This window comes from Odocoileus virginianus, chromosome 32, assembly GCF_023699985.2.
Source record: "Odocoileus virginianus isolate 20LAN1187 ecotype Illinois chromosome 32, Ovbor_1.2, whole genome shotgun sequence".
NCBI lineage: Eukaryota > Metazoa > Chordata > Mammalia > Artiodactyla > Cervidae > Odocoileus > Odocoileus virginianus.
Window position 1 is genome coordinate 10,409,366 of NC_069705.1, and position 22,880 is coordinate 10,432,245.

Consider the following 22,880-nt stretch of genomic DNA (forward strand, 5'->3'; position numbering starts at 1 on the left):
TTTGGAATATCAGTGAATTGAATGTAACTAAAAGAAGACACTTTAAGGGAAATGCCAGGCAGTACAAGTAAATGAAAGCTCTATAAGGGAGAAAAGAAGATTAGCAGATCAGTAAATATTTGATGACTTTGGAAGGATCACAAGGCCACATAGGAAACTGAAAACTCACAAGAATTCTGTATTAACACAATTGCGGGCTGTTGGATTGGGGTGGGGAGTATGGAACATGTAGAATTTCAGTTTGTTTATAATAACTGTCTCTTAGATAAACTCCTTTTAAGAGCAGTAATAATTTACTCAGTTGCTCATATTGAGCTTGTGGATATAAATGTGATCTTAAAAAAAAGAAATATTTCTCTTTGTGTATTTCATCATAAAACATGTTCAAAAATTGCTCTGATTATGAGTTAATTCACAAAATAATTATAAATATCTTGCCTCTCATTAGACTTAACTAGTTTTCCCCCATGTATCAAAACAGTAGGCAACCAATAAAAATTTAGTAAACTAAAGACTAAGTTCATTAATACTCATTCCCAGAATGGAAAATATTAATAATTTGTTTTTACTGCAGTACTTTATCAATTGTAGCTGCTCAAAAATATTAAGCAATTATTTGCTCATTTTCAACTTACTTATAAGAAACATTTCCTAAGTCACTTACCTGCTGCGATTTGTTTGGGCACTACTTTCTGACTTTGATCTAAATAAAAATAAAAATGTCTAAAAGTTAATACGAAGAAACATGCCTACCTTAAGAATGACAATCAAGCATTTTATACCCGAACTACTCTAGTTGAAAGGTATATATTCCATTGGGTTATGCTATCATCCCTCACTGAGTGTAGGTAAATTAATATCCTAGAAGAGATGAATTATGTTGACAAGGTTTCAGGATGAGAGATAATATGAGAGAGAGAAATGGGGCAGTTAAAACATTATACATACATATGTGTGTGTGTCTGTGTATTTGTCTTTATACTTTTATGTTTGCGATTTTTTTTGTCTGGCCGCCTGTGTGCATGTCTGTGGAAAAGATTAATTAATTAATTACTTTATTCAACAAATGTTTATTGAGCACTTACCATAAACCAAGAACTCTTGCTACATGCTGGCTATGCAGTGTGGAGCAAGATAAATATGGGCTTTATCCTTTATGATAGCAGTGTAATAAGACATACATCCAATGTGAGGAAAAGGTAACAACTATGTTTAAGGATCACATGATAACTCCCTGACACTGAGAGGACATACTAATGAAAATCAATTTTTCTTTTTAGCTTAGTGAGAGTAACTCATGACTCCATAAGTGTCACTGAAAGGGAAAGATCATAATAATGAAAGAGAGAGAAAGGATGAGAAAAGAAGGCATTATAATGGAAGAGGAAGATCTATTCAGAATAAGTGAAATTAAATGGACCTGATGCACAGCCTAGACATCCTACTCTGTATGTTTGGGTGTGTCTGGGACAGCAGTATACTTTGGAGGAAGCTAGGTGGAATCACGAGGGCACAAGAGTGCACTCCAGTATTCTTCCTGGAGTGTCCCATGGACAGAGGAGCCTGGCAGGCTATGTCCACAGGGTTGTAAAGAGTTGGACCCCACTGAAGCAACTGAGGATGCACACACACACACACACACAACGCACACACACATGTTGACTAGCACCATCCCAAACTGTTGGATGTGGAAAACTAAACAATTATTGTATTATTACACAGACATATCCACCTTTCAGGAAATGGAGGGAGACTTAATTAAAACTACTTTGTAATTGTATGTATGGCTGAGTCCCTTTGCTGTTCACTTGAAACTGTCACAATTAATTTTTGGTTAATTAGTTATACCCCAATACAGAATAAAAAAGTTTTTAAAAAACTACTTTGTAATTCTAAAAGGCTATGTAACACACAGAATTATTATTTCCTTTACAACCTTTTTCTTCCGCAAATTTTTCTCAAGTGACCAGGGTAAGCACTCATTCAGTTGTTCAAGAGAAAACATATTGGATTTCTACAGTCTCCAAATAAAGAATTGAACTTCTCCATTTATGAGTTAGCACCATAAACCTTTCACCAGTCATTTATTCCTTTGTTTCCCCAGAATAAACTCCCAAAATACATTAAAAAACTGAAGAAAGCATTTATTTATTTAGGCAAACACTCACTAGTTACTAGGTTAGAAAATACTAAAAGAAACTTGTGTGTGTGTGTGCTGTGCTAAGTCACTTCAGTTGTGTCCGACTCTGCAAGCCTATGGACTGTAGTCTCCCAGGCTCCTTTGTCCAAGGAATTCTCCAGGCAATAATACTGTAGTGGATTGCCATGCTCTTCTCCAGGGGGTCTTCCTGACCCAGGGATTAAACCTGTGTCTCTTATGTCTCTTGCATTGGCAGGCAGGTTCTTTGTTCACTACTAAAAATATTAAGGGGAAAGAGAACCAACCATCTCTTTTAGAAGTTATATGTGTAGTATACCTTATCAATTGTTGCTGTGCAATTAATACTTAGCAATTACTTGTTGAATATCAATTCGTTCATCTTATCTTAAGAAATCCTTTCTAATTCACTTACCTGACAGTATCTGATTGACTGCTACTTTCTGATATGGACCTAAATGCAAGTGAAAAACAATGCTTCAAAGTTAATACTTTAAAAAAAGTGTGCCTCCATAACAAATGAATGTCAGGCCATTTTGTAATCTACATTCTTTTATACTACTAATCACCGCTAATGAATTGTTTCAAAAGATTACTAAGTTACAGTCTGCAAATAATAGCATTGTTTTTTATCCATATACCATGTCCATAAAGAACGTAGATTTCAAATTCCCAAATAGAAAGAAGAGCAAGAAAATTGATTTGTCATTTCTCAGTACAGAATATATGCTTGATTCTGAATACCTGATTCTGGGCTCTAGGTTCTACCCTGATGTGTTACCCACTGGTAAACAAATTACTGCAGGTGGTGATTGAAAACCCTCACTGACTTCTAAACAATTAGGCAGACTGTACTGACAGGGTAATCTCCACCTCCTATTTGACACATAGAGAAATGGTGAAAAAATAACACAGAATCCAATGAAAATTTAAGGGAAGGAAGTGATATTTCTAATGATAGTTTGAAAAAGAAGAAATAGAAAGCATAAAAGGTAAGTGGGAAAATATTGCATCAAGTTCCTGATTTTTTACAAAAAATCTTTACCAGAACACATTATAACTAAATAACAACTCTAAGGCCAATGTATATATGTAGAGGTTGATATAAGCAGAATTCGAAAATGGCCCCTTAAGATTCCCATTCCTTGGTTACTTAAATACTCTTCAAAGTATTGCTCTGAAAAGATTTTGCAAGTATAATTAAAGCTCCAAGTCTGTTGGCCTTAAAATACAGAGACCAGGTGGGAGCTAAGATGGTGGAGGAATAGGACAGGGAGACCACTTTCTCCCCCACAAATTCATCGAAAGAACATTTGAACGCTGAGCAAACTCCACAAAACAACTTCTGAACGCTGGCAGAGGACATCAGGCACCCAGGAAAGCAGCCCATTGTCTTCGAAAGGAGGTAGGACAAAATATAAAAGATAAAAAGAGAGACAAAAGAGTTAGCGATGGATATCCGTCCTGGGAAGGGAGTCTTAACAGAGGAAGCTTCCAAACACCAGGAAACCCTCTCACCGGTAGACCTGGGGGAAGTTTTCGAATCTCGGAGGGCCACCTAACCTGGAGGAAAAATAAATAAATAAAACCCACAGATTACATGCTTAAAAGCAACTCCCAGCAGAAAAGTACCCCAGACGCTCTCATCTGCCACCAGCAACTGGGGGCTGAACGGAAAGGAGCCAGCAGCATTACTTAGGGTAAGGACCAGGCCTGAATGCCCTGAGGGCAATCTGAGGGAGCTAACGTGAGATAGCAACTTAAACTGGGATAGCAAGACAGAGAGAGAAAGAATTAACCTGCAAAAAGCCCTAACCTAAGGCAAGAGAAGGCAATGGCACCCCACTCCAGTACTCTTGCCTGGAAAATCCCATGGATGGAGGAGCCTGGTAGGCTGCAGTCCATGGGGTCGCTAAGAGTCGGACGTGACTGAACGACTTCACTTTCACTTCTCACTTTCACACATTGGAGAAGGAAATGGCAACCCACTACAGTGTTCTTGCCTGGAGAATCCCAGGGACGGGGGAGCCTGGTGGGCTGTCGTCTATGGGATCACACAAGTCGGACACGACTGAAGTGTCTTAGCAGCAGCAGCAAGGCAAAGCCGGCCCATTTGCAGAACAAAGGACTGAGCAATACCAGAGAAGAGCTAGCCGGCTGTGGACCGGCCCATCCCCTGCTGGAGGCAAGGGGAGGCGGGCGCCAGCCAGAGCCGGAAAGGGGCAAACTCTGCCCCAGAGAGGGCATCCCCTACCAAACTGCAAATAAGCTTCCAGTTTCTAACCAAAGACTTCCTGAGATTCTGGATGGTTTTCATCCCCCGGGAGGGTTGCTGCCAGAGACCAGCTCCCCAGAAGAGACACAAGGGGCACCAAACCGGGAGCGAGGGGAAACTGAGGCGGGGACAGGGAGGGGAGAAGCCGCGCTGCACCTGAAGAGAGTGCGCTCATCAAGCACCCAGTTGCCTGAGCTGCTCGGACCGGGAAATGGCACAAAACGCAGGCCCAACCAAGTCTGCGTCTTTCTGGAGTACCCCAGAACCTGAACCTGAGCGGCTTGGGCCTGGGAAGTGCACATAACGCTGGGCCCGCTCCCTGTAGAGCAGCCTGGAGCCTGAGCAGTGTAGACGGGGAAAGCACACACGCCGTGAGCGGGGGCAAACCCAGTGTGGCCAGAACACTGCGAGCGCTCCCCACACATGCCAGTGACATTTGTCTGCAGCGCCCCTCCCTCCCCGCAGCACGACTGAACCAGCGAACCTAAACAAGAGACCACGTCCGCCCCCTTGTGTCAGGGCGGAAATTAGACACCGAAGAGACCTGCAACCAGAAGCCAAATAAACAAAGGGAACCGCTTCAGAGGTGACAGGTGCAGCAGAATAAAACCCCCGTAGTTAACACCGAGAACACTGGAAGGGGCCTATAGATATTGAGAAGTATAAGCTGGAACAAGGAGCTATCTGAAACTGAACTGAACCCACACTGCCCACAAGAGCTCCAGAGAAATTCCTAGATATATTTTTACTACTATTTTTTTTTATTAAAATTTTTTTCTTCTTTTTTTAAGTCCTCTATTACTCCTTTAATTTTCATTTTTATAACCCACTAATACCTTGCAACAAAAAAAAAAGGATCCCATTTTTAAAGCGAACTTCATATATATTTCTTGTACTTTTTCTGTTTTTTTTTTATATTGCATTTTTAACAGTCTAACCTCTACTCTAGATTTTTAATCTTTGTTTTTTAGTATTTGATATCAGTTTTGGAGATTTAAGAATCCAGTCTTCAGTACCCATTTTTACTCAGGAGTGTGATTACTGGCTTGATTACCCTCTTCCCCTTTTGACTCTCCTTTTTCTCCCCCAGGTCACCTCTATTTCCTCCCTCCCCCTTCTCTTCTCAACCCAAATCTGTGACTCTGTGGGTGTTCTGGGCTGCGGAGAACACTTAGGGAACAGAGAATGGCCTAGATCTGTCTCTCTCCTCTTGATTCCCCCTTTTTCTCCTCCTGCTCACTTCTATCTCCTTCCTCCCTCTCCTCTTCTTTATGTAACTCTGTGAACCTCTCTAGGTACCCCTCACTGTGGAGAATCTTGTCACCATTAACCTAGAAGTTTTATTATCAGTGCTGTATGGATGGAGAAATCTTGAGGCTACTGGAAGAATAAGACTGAAAACAAGAGGCAGGGGCTTAAGCCCAAAACCTGAGAATACCAGAGAACTCCTGACTCCAGGGAACATTAATTAATAAGAAGTCATCCAAAAACCTCCATACCTACACTGAAACAAACCACCACCCAAAAGCCAATAAGTTCCAGAGCAAGACATATCATGTAAATTCTCCACCAACGCAGGAACATAGCCCTGAGTGTCAATATACAGGCTGCCCAAAGTCACACCAAACCCACAGACATCTCAAAACTCACTACTGGACACTCCATTGCACTCCAGAGAGAATAAATCCAGCTCCACCCACCAGAACACTGACTCAAGCTTCCCTAACCAGGAAACCTTGACAAGCCAATCATCCAACCCCACCCACTGGGAGGAGCCTCCACAATAAAGAGGAACCACAAAATACCAGAATACAGAAAGGCCACCCCAAACACAGCAATCTAAATAAGATGAAAAGGCAGAGAAATACTCAACAGGTAAAGGAACATGAAAAATGCCCACCAAACCAAACGAAAGAGGAGGAGATAGGGAATCTACCTGAAAAAAATTTAGAATAATGATAATAAAAATTATCCAAAATCTTGAAAACAAAATGGAGTTACACATGAATAGCCTGGAGACAAGGATTGAGAAGATGCAACAAATGTTTAAAAATGACCTAGAAGAAATAAAAAAGAGTCAATTAACAATGAATAATGCGATAAATGAGATCAAAAACACTCTGGAGGGAATCAACATTAGAATAACGGAGGCAGAAGATAGGATAACTGAGGTAGAAGATAGAATCGTGGAAATAAATGAAGCAGAGAGGAAAAAAGAAAAAAGAATCAAAAGAAATGAGGACAACCTCAGGGACCTCTGGGACAATGTGAAACGCCCTAACATTTGAATCATGGGAGTCCCAGAAGAAGAAGACAAAAAGAAAGGCCATGAGAAAATACTCGAGGAGATAATAGTTGAAAACTTCCCTAAAATGCGGAAGGAAATAGTCACACAAGTCCAAGAAACCGAGAGAGTCCCAAACAGGATAAACCCAAGGTGAAACACCCCAAGACACATATTAATCAAATTAACAAAGACCAAACACAAAGAACAAATATTAAGAGCAGCAAGGGAAAAAAACAAATAACACACAAGGGGATTCCCATGAGGATAAAGGCTGATCTTTCATTAGAAACTCTTCAGGCCAGAAGGGAATGGCAGGACATACTGAAAGTAATGAAAAAGAATAACCTACAACCCAGATTACTGTACCCAACAAACATCTCATTCAGATATTAAGGAGAATTCAAAAGCTTTACAGACAAGCAAAAGCTGAGAGAATTCAGCACCACCAAACCAGCTCTTCAAGAAATGCTAAAGGATCTTCTCTAGACAGAAAACACAGAAAGGGTGTATAAACTCGAACCCAAAACAACAAAGAAAATGCAACAGGATCATACTTATCAATAATTACCTTAAATGTAAATGGGTTGAATGACCCAACCAAAAGACAAAGACTGGTTGAATGGATACAAAAACAAGACCCCAATATATGTTGTCTATAAGAGACTCACGTCAAAACAAGGGACACATACAGACTAAAAGGGAAGGGCTGGAAAAAATATTTCATGCAAACAGAGACCAAAAGAAAGCAGGAGTTGCAATACTCATATCAGATAAAATAGACTTTAAAATAAAGGCTGTGAAAAGAGACAAAGAAAGACACTATATAATGATCAAAGGATCAATCCATGAAGGAGATATAACAATTATAAATATATATGCACCCAACATTGGAGTACAATATGTAAGGCAAATGCTAACAAGTAGGAAAGAGGAAATTAATAATAACAAATAAGAGTTGGAGACTTTAATACCCAAGTCACACCTATGGATAGATCAACTAAACAGAAAATTAAAAAGGAAACACAAACTTTAAATGACACAATGGACCAGCTAGACCTAATTGATATCTATAGGACATTTTACCCCAAAACAATCAATTTCACCTTTTTCTCAAGTGCACACGGAACCTTCTCCAGAATAGATCACATCCTGGGCCATAAATCTAGCCTTGGTAAATTCAAAAAAACTGAAATCATTCCAAGCATCTTTTCTGACCACAATGCAGTAAGATTAGATCTCAATTACAGGAAAAAAACTATTAAAGATTCAAATGTATGGAGGCTAAATAACACGCTTCTGAATAACCAACAAATCATAGAAGAAATCAAAATATGCATAGAAACGAATGAAAATGAAAACACAACAACCCAAAACATATGGAACACTGTAAAAGCAGTGCTAAGGGGAAAGTTAATAGCATTATAGGCTTACCTCAAGAAACAAGAAAAAAGCAAAATAAAGAACCTAACTCTACACCTAAAGCAACTAGAGAAGGAAGAAATGAAGAACCCCAGGGTTAGTAGAAGGAAAGAAATCTTAAAAATTACAGCAGAAATAAATGCAAAAGAAACAAAAGAGACCATAGCAAAAATCAACAAAGCTAAAAGCTGTTTTTTTGAAAGGATTAATAAAATTGACAAACTGTTAGCCAGACTCATCAAGAAACAAAGGGAGAAGAATCAAATCAACAAAATTAGAAATGAAAATGGAGATCACAACAGACAACACAGAAATTCAGAGGATCATAAAAGACTACTACCAGCAGCTATATGCCAATAAAATGGACAACTTGGAAGAAATGGACAAATTCTTAGAAAAGTACAACTTTCCAAAACTGAACAAGGAAGAAATAGAAGATCTTAACAGACCTATCGCAAGCATGGAAATCGAGACTGTAATCAGAAATCTTCCAACAAACAAAAGCCCAGGACCAGCTGGCTTCACAGGTGAATTCTACCAAAAATTTAGAAGAGAGCTAACACCTATCTTACTCAAACTCGTCCAGAAAATTGCAGAAGAATGCAAACTTCCAAACTCATTCTATGAGGCCACCATCACCCTAATACCAAAACCAGACAAAGATGCCACAATAAAAGAAAACTACAGGCCAGTATCACTGTTGAACATAGATGCAAAAATCCTTAACAAAATTCTAGCAAACAGAATCCAACAACATATTAAAAAGATCATACATCATGACCAACTGGTCTTCACCCCAGGAGTGTAAGGATTCTTTAATATTCACAAATCAATCAATATAATACACCACATTAACAAATTGAAAGATAAAAACCATATGATTATCTCAATAGATGCAGAAAAAACCTTTGACAAAATTCAACATCCACTTATGATAAAAACTCTCCAGAAAGCAGGAATAGAAGGAACATACCTCAACATAATAAAAGCTATATATAACAAACCCTTAGCAAACATCCTCAATGGTGAAAAATTGAAAGCATTTCCCCTAAAATCAGGAACAAGATAAGGGTGCCCACTCTCACCACTACTATTCAACATAGTTTTGGAAGTTTGGGCCACAGCAATCAGAGCAGAAAAAGAAATAAAAGGAATCCATATTGGAAAAGAAGAAGTAAAATGCTCACTGTTTGTAGATGACATGATCTTCTACATAGAAAACCCTAAAGACTCTACCAGAAAATTACTAGAGCTAGTCAATGAATATAGTAAAGTTGCAGGCTATAAAATTAACACACAGAAATCCCTTGCATTTCTATCACTAACAATGAGAAAACAGAAAGAGGAATTAAGGAAACAATACCATTCACCATTGCAATGAAAAGAATAAAATACTTAGGAATATATCTACCTAAAGAAACAAAAGACCTATACATAGAAAACTATAAAACACTGATGAAAGAAATCAAAGAGGGCACAAATAGATGGAGAAATATTCCATGTTCATGGATTGGAAGAATCAATATAGTGAAAATGAGTATACTACCCAAAGCAATCTATAGATTCAATGCAATCCCTTTCAAGCTACCAACAGTATTTTTCACAGAACTAAAACAAATAATTTCACAATTTTGTATGGAAATACAAAAAAACCTTGAATAGCCAAGGCAATCTTGTAAAGAAGAATGGAACTGGAGTAATCAACCTGCCTGACTTCAGGCTCTACTACAAAGCCACAGTCATCAAGACAGTATGGTACTGGCACAAAGACAGAAATACAGATCAATGGGACAAAATAAAAAGCCCAGAGATAAATCCACATACCTACAGACACCTTATCTTTGACAAAGGAGGCAAGAATATACAATGGAGAAAAGACAACCTCATTTAACAAGTGGTACTTGGAAAGCTGGTCAACCACTTGTAAAAGAATGAAACTAGAACATTTTCTAACACCATACATAAAAATAAACTCAAAATGGATTAAAGATCTAAATATAAGACCAGATACTATAAAATTTCTAGAGGAGAACATAGGCAAAACACTCTCCGACATAAATCACAGCAAGATCCTCTATGACCCACCTCCTAAAATATTGGAAATAAAAGCAAAAATAAACAAATGGAACCTAATTAAACTTAAAAGCTTTTGCACAACAAAGGAAACTATAAGCAAGGTGAAAAGACAGCCTTTAGAATAGGAGAAAATGATAGCAAATGAAGCAACAGAAAAAGAATTAATCTCAAAAGTATACAAGCAACCCCTGCAGCTCAATTCCAGAAAAATATACGACCCAATCAAAAAATGGGCCAAAGAACTAAACAGACATTTCTCCAAAGAAGACATACAGATGGCTAACAAACACATAAAAAGATGCTCAACATCACTCATTATTAGAGAAATGCAAATCAAAACCACAATGAGGTACTATTTCACGCCAGTCAGAATGGCTGCTATCCAAAGTCTACAAGCAATAAATGCTGGAGAGGGTGTGGAGAAAAGGAAACCCTCTTACACTGTTGGTGGGAATGCAAACTAGTACAGCCACTATGGAGAACAGTGTGGAGATTCCTTAAAAAACTGGAAATAGAACTGCCATATGACCCAGCAATCACACTCCTGGGCATACACACTGAGGAAACCAGATCTGAAAGAGACACGTGTACCCCAATGTTCATCTCAGCACTGTTTATAATAGCCAGGACACGGAAGCAACCTAGATGCCCATCAGCAGACGAATGGATAAGAAAGCTGTGGTACATATACACAATGGAATATTACTCAGCCATTAAAAAGAATACATTTGAATCAATTCTAATGAGGTGGATGAAACTGGAGCCCATTATACAGAGTGAAGTAAGCCAGAAAGAAAAACACCAATACAGTATACTAACACATATATATGGAATTTAGAAAGATGGTAACGATAACCCTATATGCAAGACAGAAAAAGAGGCACAGATGTACAGAATAGACTTTTGGACTCTGGGAGAAGGCGAGGGTGGGATGATCTGAGAGAATAGCATTGAAACATGTATATTATCAATTATGAAACAGATCACTAGTCCAGGTTTGATGCATGAGACAAGTGCTCAGGACTGGTGCACTAGAATGACCCAGAGGGATGGGATGGGGAGGGAGGTGGGAGGGGGGTTTCAGGATGGGGAATACATGTAAATCCATGGCTGATTCATGTCAGTGTATGGCAAAAACCACTACATTATTGTAAAGTAATTAGCCTCCAACTAATATAAATAAATGAAAATAAATTAATTAATTAATTTAAAAAATAAATAAAAGCCAAAAAAATAGAACAGTTATAACAATATACTTTAATAAAAGTTAAAAAAAAAAAAAACAGAGATCATTTTGGTGGACCTGACCCAGTCAGGTCAGGCCTTTACAAGTAGAGTTTTCTCTTGCTGGTAGCAGGGGGAAGTTAAGAGACAGTCAAAGCCTTAGGAAGACTTCTATGCCCTTATTTTTTTAAAGGTGAAGGGAGGTACCTGAGTAGCAATGCAGGTGGCCTCTGAGAGAGAGAAGGGCCCCAAGCAGACAGGCAACACAGAAAGATATACCTCAGGCCTAAAGCTGGAAGAAATTGGATTTTTCTTACAACCTGGATGAACTATGATCCCAGGCTGGCCTTCAGGTCAGCCTTGTGACAAAACAGTCAAATCCACCTGGATTTTCTATATACAGAACTTCCACATAGGAAATGAATGTGGTTTAATTTACAAAGTGTGTGATAATTTGTTCAGAAATACAAAAACTAGGTAAAATTCATATTAATCTTAAAGGAATAAATGAATCAACACACTAACAAAAGATTTATCATCATCAGTAATAAATGCCACACTACACTTGCATACCTTTAAATAGTGGAAAGAAAATAACTCTCAACATAGAAGTTCATACTAAGAAACCAACACAAAAAGCAATTATCCTCCAATTAAAAATTTAAAAAATAAAAATAAAACCCAGATGTCACCACACACACACAAGAAGTCCATACTACCTAAACTCACATTTTAGAATGAAATAAGCACAATTTTAGGTGGATAAGATAAACAGTTTGCTACACAAAGACTCACTGATGGAAATGTTAAGAGATATACTTCACCAAAAGGGAGATTGAACATCAAAATATGGAATTAAATTCAAAAAAGAATAACGAGTAAATAAAGTGACAAGAATGTAGTGAAATCTTAGTATGTTTTGATTAAATATAATAATAATGATAACACTGACTTATTTTTATCAGGCTAAAATTCAAGAGTAACTAAAAATCAATGATAATACTATGATAGAGTGAATAAAAGAGTATAAGGTTTAATGAGCTAATATCCATAAATTGTTAGAAGAAGATTATAAGTACTTTTATATCTAAAATTATAACTTTATATTTAAACAATTTAATAAAACACAATATAATAACATAAAAATTAAAGAATATCACTAAAAGAATACAATTAGAACACATAATGACCAAATTGGTAGAAGGAAAGAAAAAACATTGAAAGCACAATCAATACAATGAATACAAGAAAGAAAAGAAAATATTGAAAAAGCATGAGAAATAGAAAAAACAAAACAAAATGGTAGTATTTTACTCTAAACATATCAGCAAACATATTATAAGTATATAGACATACTAAATTCAACTACTGAGACACTTGGGGTTGAAGATTTTAAAATATCATTGGCAGGCTATTTTCAAGAGACAAAATTAAAAAGAAGGCTGAAAGTAAGGGGACTGGAAGGTTCTATCAGATGAACTGAAATGTCGGTATGCTGCTCAGTCGTCTCAGTCATGTCTGACTCTGTACAACCTATGGGCTGCCGCTGCCAGGCGCCTCTTTCTGTGGGGTTCTGTAGGCCAGAGTACTAGAGTGGGTTGCCATGCCCTCCGCCAGAGGTCTTGCAGACCCAAGAATCGAACCTGGGTCTCCTGCATTGCAGGCAGATTCTTTACCGCTAAGCCACCAGGGAAACCCTGAATGTTGCTATACCAGTTATAAATCAGTAAGGACTGAATTTATTATTTAAGAAATATTAATGAGGACAATATGCTATCCATTACTGATTTAAAAAAAAAAGACAGGAAGTAGATATAATTAGTTCTTACCAATCCGTAACTACTATAGAAATTTATACATGAGTTCAGTCATGTATAATCTATCAAATATCAAGTATTTGCTTGCTCGTTTACCCAAGCTGTACATGAATATAACCCAAGCTGTGGTTTCTTTGGTAGCTCAGTTGGTAAAGGATCTGCCTGCAATGCAAGAGACCTGGGTTCGATCCCTGGGACAGGAAGATGGCCTGGAGAAGGAAATGGCAACCCACTCCAGTGTTCTTGCCTGGAAAATCTCATGCATAGAGGAGCCTGGAGGGCTACAGTCAATGATGTTGCAAGGGTCAGACACAACTGACTAAACCCCACATACATCCTTTTTTCTTTACTAATTATACATATTCTAAATTTTATTAGAGTCAGCCATTTTATTCCTTGTTTCCTCAAAATAAAAAAAATAGTATTTATTTAAATGAATAAAAGAATAATTTACAAGAGACTAAATTACTATATATTAGTAGCCTGATTTTCAGAGGATTACTTTACCAACTGTAGCTAAACATTGTGAATTACTAATTCATTCTTAAGTTTCAACATGTGTCTTAAGATGCCTTACAGTTTACCTACCTGGTGACATTTCTGTGAGTGCCACCTTCTGACCTGGATATTAAACAAATGGAAAATAGTGTCCAAAATTAGTCGTAAGAGAGCTTGTCAACTGCATAAATAAAAGTTTGGCCATTTTATAAGCTGTATTATCTCTTTTACAAGATTAGTTACCAAAAAAGAAAACAATGTGCAAGGTCACTAAACAGAGATGCAAATAAGTAAACATTCTTATTTACCTGAGTACCTCATCCATAAAAAGTATATTTCAAATCCACAATGAGGAATTATCAAGAAGGCACAGATTCACTTTTTCTTTATCACTTCTGAACACAGAATATAGGTTTGATCCTGAATGTCTGATTCTGACCTTTATACCCCAACTTTTAATCTTATTCATTGATAAAGAAATGCTACATTTTATAAGGTAAAATCCATATGGACTTCTAGACAATCTGACAGACTGAACTGGTGGGAAAATTTCCCTTTCCATTCCTCATAGAGGAGGCCTGAAAAAAATAGCACGAACTGTTAACACATAACTGAGGTTAACAAGAAAAGAATTCTCTTGGTGCCAGTAAAAATGAAGAAACGGAGAGTTCAAAGGGTAAACAGGAGTTAAAAGTGAATGATTGCAGGGATGTCTAAACCAGTGATACAACTTTGGGACTAAAGATTTATTAATCATTCCTTAGAAGGAGTTATGAGGATTTTGCACGTAGAAAAACTAAGTGAGCTCCTTAACTGGAGCTACTTAACCTGGAAGCCATGAATGGTCATACCACCCATTCAACAAGGATAGTAAAAATCCTGACCAGTGGCCTTTGGAATGCAGCAGGGAAAATGGGGATATGCAACATGCATAGATAGATGGGGGAAAGTGCATCACTGAGGAGTCCCAAGCCTCCAAACAATGCACTTTCAGGATGCCAGTTCACACTCTTACAAATGCTTGAACACCATGCAGAGAAATTGCTCTAAATATTTTTGCTTTAAAAGAAGCAAAAATGAAACCACCCACATGTGTGAGTCTTAAACACAGGGCATGCTGAATTCTCATGGGAAAATCATAGGTATTGAAGAGAAAAGAGTCTATGATTACAAAGCCCTAGTAGTTAACATCAGCAGCCATAGCCAAACAGTGAGCTCACACACCAAGAAATAGAAATGATTAAAAAAAACTGAGAATATTTAGAATCTCCATAGAGATCTTTACAAGAATAGAACCCATAAGTCTAGAATAGGACTGAGAAGGAAGAAATGGTGATATGAGAGAATGATCTGAGAAAATCAAACAGAATATGAGATGGAGAGATACCTATGAAAGTGTGGTTACAAACCATAGAGATCAGTTCCAATGCTGATCAAAATGGAGTAACAGACAGGATTTACACTTCTGCCGGAAATAACTGAAAATCTGGACAAAACATGTTAAACACTGGTTTTCAGATACTGAATTTTAGGCAAGATAGTGATTTATGAGAGAAGAAAATAAAGACCCATGATTGCCCCTTCTTACTGCAGGGAAGAGTTTCCATGCTATAACACAGAAATGGGAAGCCAGGCAGAGAAATAAGTCTCCCCAAATTGAGGTGATACCATTTGAGGAGACCAAGGCAGCTACAATTCTCTGTTAGCCTTTGCCCTACTTCATTTTGTACTGCAAGACCAAACTTGCCTACTAGTCCTGGTATCTCTTGACTTCCTATTTTTGTATTCCAATTCTCTGTGATGAAAAGGACACTTTTTTTGGTGTTAGTTCTAGAAGGTCTTGTATGTCTTCATAGAATCGGTCAATTTCAGCTTCTTCAGCATTAGTGGTTGGGGCATAGACTTGTAATACTGTGAAGGTGAATGGTTTGCCTTGGAAATAAACAAAGATCATACTGTCATTTTTGAGATTGCACCCAAGTACTGCATTTCAGATTCTTTCATTGACCACAAGGGCTACTCTAATTCTTCTAAGGGATTCTGGCCCACAATAGTAGATATAATGGTCATCTGAATTAAATTCTCCCATTAACACCATTTTGGTTCACTGATTTCTAAGATGTCAATGTTCAACCTTGCCATCTTCTGCTCAACCATGTCCAATTTACCTTGATTCAGGGACCTAACATTCCAGGTTCGTAGGCAATATTGTTCTTTACAGCATTGGACTTTACTTTTACCACCAGACACATCCACACTGAGCATCATTTCCATTTTGACCCAGTCGCTCCATTCTTTCTGAGCTATTAATTATTGCCCTCCGCTCTTCCCCAGTAGCATATTGGACACCTTCTGACCAGGGGGGCTCATCTTCCAGGGTCATATACTTTTGCTTTTTCATACTGTTCACAGGGTTCTCGCACTGAGAACACTGGAGTGGGTTGCCATGTCCTCCCCCAGTGGACCAGAATTTAACAGAACTCTACACTACGACCTGTCTGTCTTGTGTGGGCTTGAACAGCATTTCATTGAGTTATGCAAGCCCCTTCACCGCAAGGCTGTGATCCATGAAAAAAAAAAATGTATATATACACACACACACATAATCAAAAAATAAGTGAAGGTCTCTCAGTCATGTCCGACTCTTTGTGACTCCATGGACTATATATATATGCCTGTAAACATTGGTGAATATTAATAAGGTCTATCAGTTCAACTCAGTTCAGTCGCTCAGTCATGTCCAACTCTGTGACCCCATGGACCACAGCACGCCAGGCCTCCTTGTCCATCACCAACTCCTGGAGCTCACTCAAACTTATGCCCATTGAGTCAGTGATGCCATCCAACCATCTCATCCTCCGTCGTCCCCTTCTCCTCCCACCTTCACTCTTTCCCAGCATCAGGGTCTTTTCCAATGAGTCAGTTCTTCACATTAGGTGGCCAAAGTATTGGAGTTTCAGCTTCAGCATCAGCCCTTCCAATGAATATTCAGGACTGGTTTCCTTTAGGATGGACTGGTTGGATCTCCTTGCAGTCCAAGAGACTCTGAAGAGTCTTCCCCAACACCACAATTCAAAAGCATCAATTCTTCGGCACTCAGCTTTCTTTATAGTCCAATTCTCACATCCATATGTGACCACTGGAAAAACCATAGCCTTGACTAGACGGACCTTTGTTGGCAAAGTAATCTCTGCTTTTTAATATGCTGTCTATGTTGGTCATAACTTTCCTTCCAAGGAGTAAGCATCTTTTAATTTCATGGCTGCAATCACCATCTGCAGTGATTTTGGAGCCCCAAAAAATAAAGTCAGCCACTGTTTCCACTGTTTCCCCATCTATTTACCATGAAGTGATGGGACCAGATGCCATGATCTTAGTTTTCTGAAGGCTGAGCTTTAAGGTCTATAGTTTAACTGATAAAACTATACCAATACCAGTCCCCTGGCTGTGAAAATTCACTGTTAATGTAAGATGTTATCATTGATAAAACCTAAGTGATAGAGCCAAGAAACTCTGTGCCATTTTTGCAACTTTTTATATTTCTTGCTGGTGGTTTAGTCACTAAGTTGTGTCCGACTCTTGTGACCCCATGAACTGTAGCTTGCCAGGCTCCTCTGACAATGGAATTCTCCACACAAGAATACTGGAGTGAGTTGCCATTTCCTTCTCCAGGTGATCTTCCCAACTCAGGGATAGAACTAGGGTCTCTTGCATTGCAGGCAGATTCTTTACCAACTGAGCTATGAGGGAAGCCTTTTATATTTCTTAAATTATCTCAGAACTAAATTTAAAAGAAAGGAATGGTAAAGCAAAGAATCTGGAAAATGTAACAGGAAATTCTAATAAATGTTAACTAAATACAATAATGATAATTTTTAAAAAAAAAACAAAATTTACTTGGAGGAAACTGAAAAACCAAATGACAAATAGATTGAAAAATATAGATTAGTGTTACAAGGCTAAGATCCTTGTCTTATTCAGAAGACTACATATAATGATTAAATTAAGACATTGTATATATAACATTTGCTACAAATACAAGTTAAAAAACGATTAAAATAATAAAAACAGAATTAAAAATGTACAAAATAGTAAAATAAAACAGAAAAATCATAATTAAAAAAATGGAATTTGGGAAAAGGAAATAATGCCAAAAAAGAGGATAGTAAGTAGGAAGAAAATAAGATGGTAAATTTCAACATGAATATCTGAGCTCATACATTAAGCATATAAATATGACAAACTCCACTACTATATTTTTCATATAAAGGCTGTTTATAGGGTATCAACTAAAATCTGAGAAAGATTGAAAATAAAGGATGAAAAATATGTAATAGGTAAATCTAACTTGCAGAAAGCTCGGATACAACAATATAAGAGTAAAAATAGAATTTAAGATACAATTGTTAATGATGAAAAGAAAATAACACCAAGAATATATAACTACACTGAATGTTATATATTTAGTCATTGCCTGGTGGCTCAAATGGTAAAGACTCTGCCTGCAATGTGCAGCAAGACCCAGGTTCGATCCCTGGGTCCAGAAGACTCCCTTGAGAAGGGAATGGCAACCCACTCCAGTATTCCTGCCTGGAGAATCCCATGGACAGAGGAGCCTGGCAGGCTACAGTCCACAGGGTTGCAAAGAGTAGGACGTGACTAAATGACCAACAGTTTCACTTTCAGAGTATATAAAGCAGAAATTTCAACAAAGAGAAAGTCATGATATATTGGAAAAGTTTAGCTTGTATACAATAGAAATGAGACCCACTGGGCATGTGAAAACAACAGATGTGGATGCATTTCAGTTCTTCTTGTCTCAATTACCAAGGCAAGAACATTAGTAAGTAATTAAAACCAGATTCTCTGAAATTTTCGAAACTTTAAAATAAGGATATCCAAAACTATCTCAAACAATTAAATGAGATACTGATGTAGCATTCAAAATTCTTGTAAAATATAAAGTATTGTTGCTGTTCATAATATTGCCTTACATCTGACTAGATTTAAATGGTTTAACTTCAGAACACAAATTTAATTTACCCACTACTTTGGGATTCCTCTTTCTTGCTAAACCACTTTTTCGAAAGCTTCCATGAAGCAGCTATTATTATTGCTACAACAAGAACAGGTAAAGCAATGTAGATAGCCAAAAGCCACTGCTTCTTCCCACCCTTCTCAGAAGTTCTTTCCGTGGGTAAACCTAAAAATAAAAATACATAAAAAATCAGAGAAAAAATTAAGCTGTGTACTTTTAAGTTACAGAAAACTTACCACAATGTTCTTAATTTTCATCGTAATTCAAGTAACAATGAAAAATAATAATAGAATCATAATACTTAAGACTATCTCTATAAACTCTCATTCTGAAAGAACAGACACTAAGTTCCAGGAACTTCTAATGTATTCTACCTTATACAGCAGCTACAGCAAAATCCCAGTATAAGCAGACCCTCATAGCTTCAGAGACATGTAACCAACAAATGTGTATTATTACAAGGTGCATTATCACAGAATTCTACTATAGCTGTGCATATCTTGTTTATCTTTATTAGAGTGCTGGCTCTCCACATTAGGGATCTGTTTTTACCTATAGAGTCACTGCAGTGTTACTAAAATGGCACAGGCATAAAAAATAGGAGACATGATCCCTAACTCTAATTCTGCAACTAATTAGCACTAGGTATTCTTTAAGTTCCATGAAGAGTGGGGCTTTGTTTTGCTATCTGTACATGCTTAGTGTCATATGATAAGCACCTGGCATATATATTAGGAATTCAAGAAATATTTGCTAAATCAGTGGACGAATGACAGAAACTAAAGTCATGATAAACAAACAGAATAATGTTTTAGCATCCTTCTATCATCTCTTTAACAGCGATTAATAGATTCTTATCATTTAAACTGAAAACTCCTTCAGACTAAAGGTTTATCTTCTACTTCCATTATTTCTTCTATAACAGACACATATTAGTGCTAGACACAGGGTGTGTTGCTGGTATAGAGCTCAGATCACAGGATCAACCATAAAAGTGGGAAAGAGTTGAAGGATAATTTAAAGGAGAAAATCAGACACAAGTAAATAAAAATTTTAAAAGATACTCAGCTTCAGTCATATTGAAAAGTTAATATTGGGGGGGGAAAGCAAGATTAAGAAAGCATATTGGTTTCTATTTCTTTTGGAAGCCTATTTGTTTACCTTTTAATTGCAAATATTGGTTTCTTTCTAAGTGGCAAAAACCTAACTACATTTTTGTGAAGGCAAGCAGTTTGACAATTCTAGTAACTGGATATGTAAGAGACAGATACTTGCCCTGTTCCCCAGGCGATATTCTGGATCTCAGTCTGCAATCTGGAGGGCTGTAGCCACCAGTACAATTGCATATCATCGTGGAAGTGCACACCTAGAATCATTTTTTTTAATTCAGATAGTCATTTAAAAATATTTTCTCATAGAAAGCAAAATTATCTGATGGATCATCAGGCTTACTCTGGTACTTTCATCTAGTGTAATTTTGTTTCTTTGATTTATTTACATAGATAATTCTACAAATCAAGTGCTTGGTTTCTTAGCCTAAAGTATGCACAGATGCACACACATGCTAAAAAGGAGCTATAAAGTGAGGATCACAATATTTGAAATATCTGGAAAACTTAACACCTTCAAATGTTCACCTGAAAATTTAGTGTGCAATTCCAGAACCATCTACTTAAGTTCTATTGAAAATGACACCATTCCAGGGGTTTGTGGGAGCCAGCCAGTATCAGCTCGCAAGGAAGACTGTGTACACTTCTTCCCATCTCCACTTCCTGTAACATCATGTGGTGGTCTGAAGTATCTGTACACATAGATGAGGACTTTACACTTCCTCAAGCTACTTGGTAAACATTTAACAGCATAGCACTGCCCTTGACCAGGATCAGGTTTATTCACTTCATTAGTTTTTGTCTGTTTGATTTTTAAGCAAAAGATTTTGTATTCCAAGAGGGTATCAGATAACAAATTTTTGTAATTAACTAATTAATGATAGAAACAGCTTTATGGTGCTTACAATGTGTGAGTCTCCATTCTGAGCACTTTACACTGATTTACTCATTAAATCCTCACAACAGTCCTGTAAGGTTGGGACAATAATTATTCTCACTCTAAAGATGAATAACCTGGAGGCATAGATATTTAATTTGCCAAAAGTCATATGGCTAATAAGTGGTGGAGACAGAATTTAAACCAAAGAAATCTAGTTTCAGTCTCTGCCCTTGACCACTAGGCTATGCTACTCCTCAAAATGATATAAAACACCTCTCAATCTCTAAGATCTCAATTTAAGAATGTGACTCTAATTCCTGTATTCCGTGGCTCAGATGTACATGGGAAAAGATGTTCTGTTTGCAGTTTCCACTGCCCTAGCTTCTGTCATATCACTTTCATGTTGTAGTGTGTGTGTGTGTGTGTGTGTGTGTGTGTGTGTGTGTGTGTGTGTGGTGTGTGTTTACTCTGAAATATGGGGTTGGCAAAAAAATCCATTCATGCTTTTCTAGAACATCTTACAGAAAAACCAGAATGAACTTTTGGGCCAACCCAATATTTCATTGAAATAACATTGCCTTTCTCAGGAGACACATGTTGTCAGTTCAGTTCAGTCACTCAGTCGTGTTCGACTCTGTGTGACCCCGTTGACTGCAGCACGCCAAGCTTCCCTGTCCATTACCAACTCTCGGAGTTTACTCAGACTCATGATCATCAAGTCGGTGAGGCCATCCTATCACCTCATCCTCTGTCGTCCCCTTCTCTCACCTTCAATCTTTCCCATCATCAGGGTCTTTTCCAATGAGTCAGCTCTTCGCATGAGGTGGCCAAAGTATTGGAGTTTCAGCTTCAGCATCAGTCCTTCCAATGAACACCCAGGACTGATCTCCTTTAATGGCAACCCACTCCAGGACTCTTGCCTGGAGAATCCCATGGACGGAGGAGCCTGGTGGGCTACAGTCCATGGGGTCGCAAAGAGTCAGACACAACTGAGTTACTTCACTTTCACTTTCACTATTAGGGAAATGCAAATCAAAACTGCAATGAGGTATCACTGTACACAAGTCTGAATGGCCATCACCAAAAATCTACAAACATAAATGCTGAAGAGGATGTGGGTAAAAAACAACCCTCTTGCACTGTCAGTGGGAGTGTAAGTTGATACAGCTACTATGGAAAACAGTATGGAGACTCCTTAAAAATCTAGGGGCAAAAACCACCGTATGACCTAGCAACTCCACTACTGGGCATATACCCTGAAAAAAACCATAACTCAAAAAGACACATGTACCCCAAATTTCACTGCACGCTATTTACAGTAGCTAAGATGTGGAAGCAACCTAGATAGCCATCAATAGATGAATGGATAAAGAAGTTGTAGTACATATATACAAAGGAATATTACACTTCAGCCATAACAAGAAACAAATTTGAATCTGTTGTAGTGAGGTGGATGAACCTAGGGCCTGTTATACAGAGTGAAGTAAGTCAAAAAGGAAAAAATGAATATTGTATATTAATGCATATATATGGAATCTTGAAAACTGGCACTAATGAACCTATTTGCAAGGCAGGATAGACACACAGAGAAGAACTTGTGGACACAGTGGGGGAAGAAGAAGGATGAATTGAGAGAGTAGAATTGACATACATATACTACCATGTGTAAAATAGATTGCTAGTAGGAAGCAGCTGTATAGCACATGGAACTCAACTCAATGCTTTGTGATGACCTAGAGGAGTGGGATGGAGGAGGGGAGGGAGGCTCCAGAGGGAAGGTACATATGTATACTTATAGTTGATTCACATTGCTGTATAGCAGAAATCAACACAACATTATAAAGCAAGTATCTTCCAATTTAAAACAATTCTTACAGTGGCAAAAAAAAATGTACAGTGAAGAACTTTCTCTTATGTATCAAGTTAGCAAATATTAAAAATAGTGCTAACACTTGAGAAGAAGAAATGAAAGAAGCATTCTCATATGCCTGTTCCTATAGAGGAAATTTATGAAACTTACTGGAAAGCATTTAAAAATTTTAGGTTAATATTATAAACAGAATTACCCCCTTACAGTCTATAATTCTACTTTTGGGGAT

General features: G+C 37.6%; 1 protein-coding gene and 1 long non-coding RNA gene across 11 annotated transcripts in view; one reads left to right on the forward strand and one right to left on the reverse strand.

Moving 5' to 3' along the window:
* Nucleotides 1-22,880, forward strand: part of LOC139032573 (uncharacterized) — a 178,355-nt gene that overhangs the window by 135,621 nt on the left and 19,854 nt on the right. The gene's annotated exons all lie outside the window — the stretch shown is intronic.
* Nucleotides 1-22,880, reverse strand: part of ADAM32 (ADAM metallopeptidase domain 32) — a 154,440-nt gene that overhangs the window by 4,799 nt on the left and 126,761 nt on the right. For 4 of the 10 annotated variants that reach the window (XM_070459859.1, XM_070459858.1, XM_070459861.1 and 1 more), the window contains 4 exons: nt 20,068-20,158; nt 18,798-18,957; nt 13,845-13,877; nt 665-703 (listed from right to left, as the gene is read on the reverse strand). In XM_070459859.1, coding sequence (XP_070315960.1) covers nt 665-703; nt 13,845-13,877; nt 18,798-18,957; nt 20,068-20,158 — 323 coding nt within the window. Of the gene's footprint in view, nt 1-664; nt 704-2,235; nt 2,613-13,844; nt 13,878-15,501; nt 15,687-18,797; nt 18,958-20,067; nt 20,159-22,880 lie in introns of those variants that run through there. The other 6 variants (XR_011485100.1, XM_020876259.2, XM_020876260.2 and 3 more) reach the window with 6 other exon arrangements.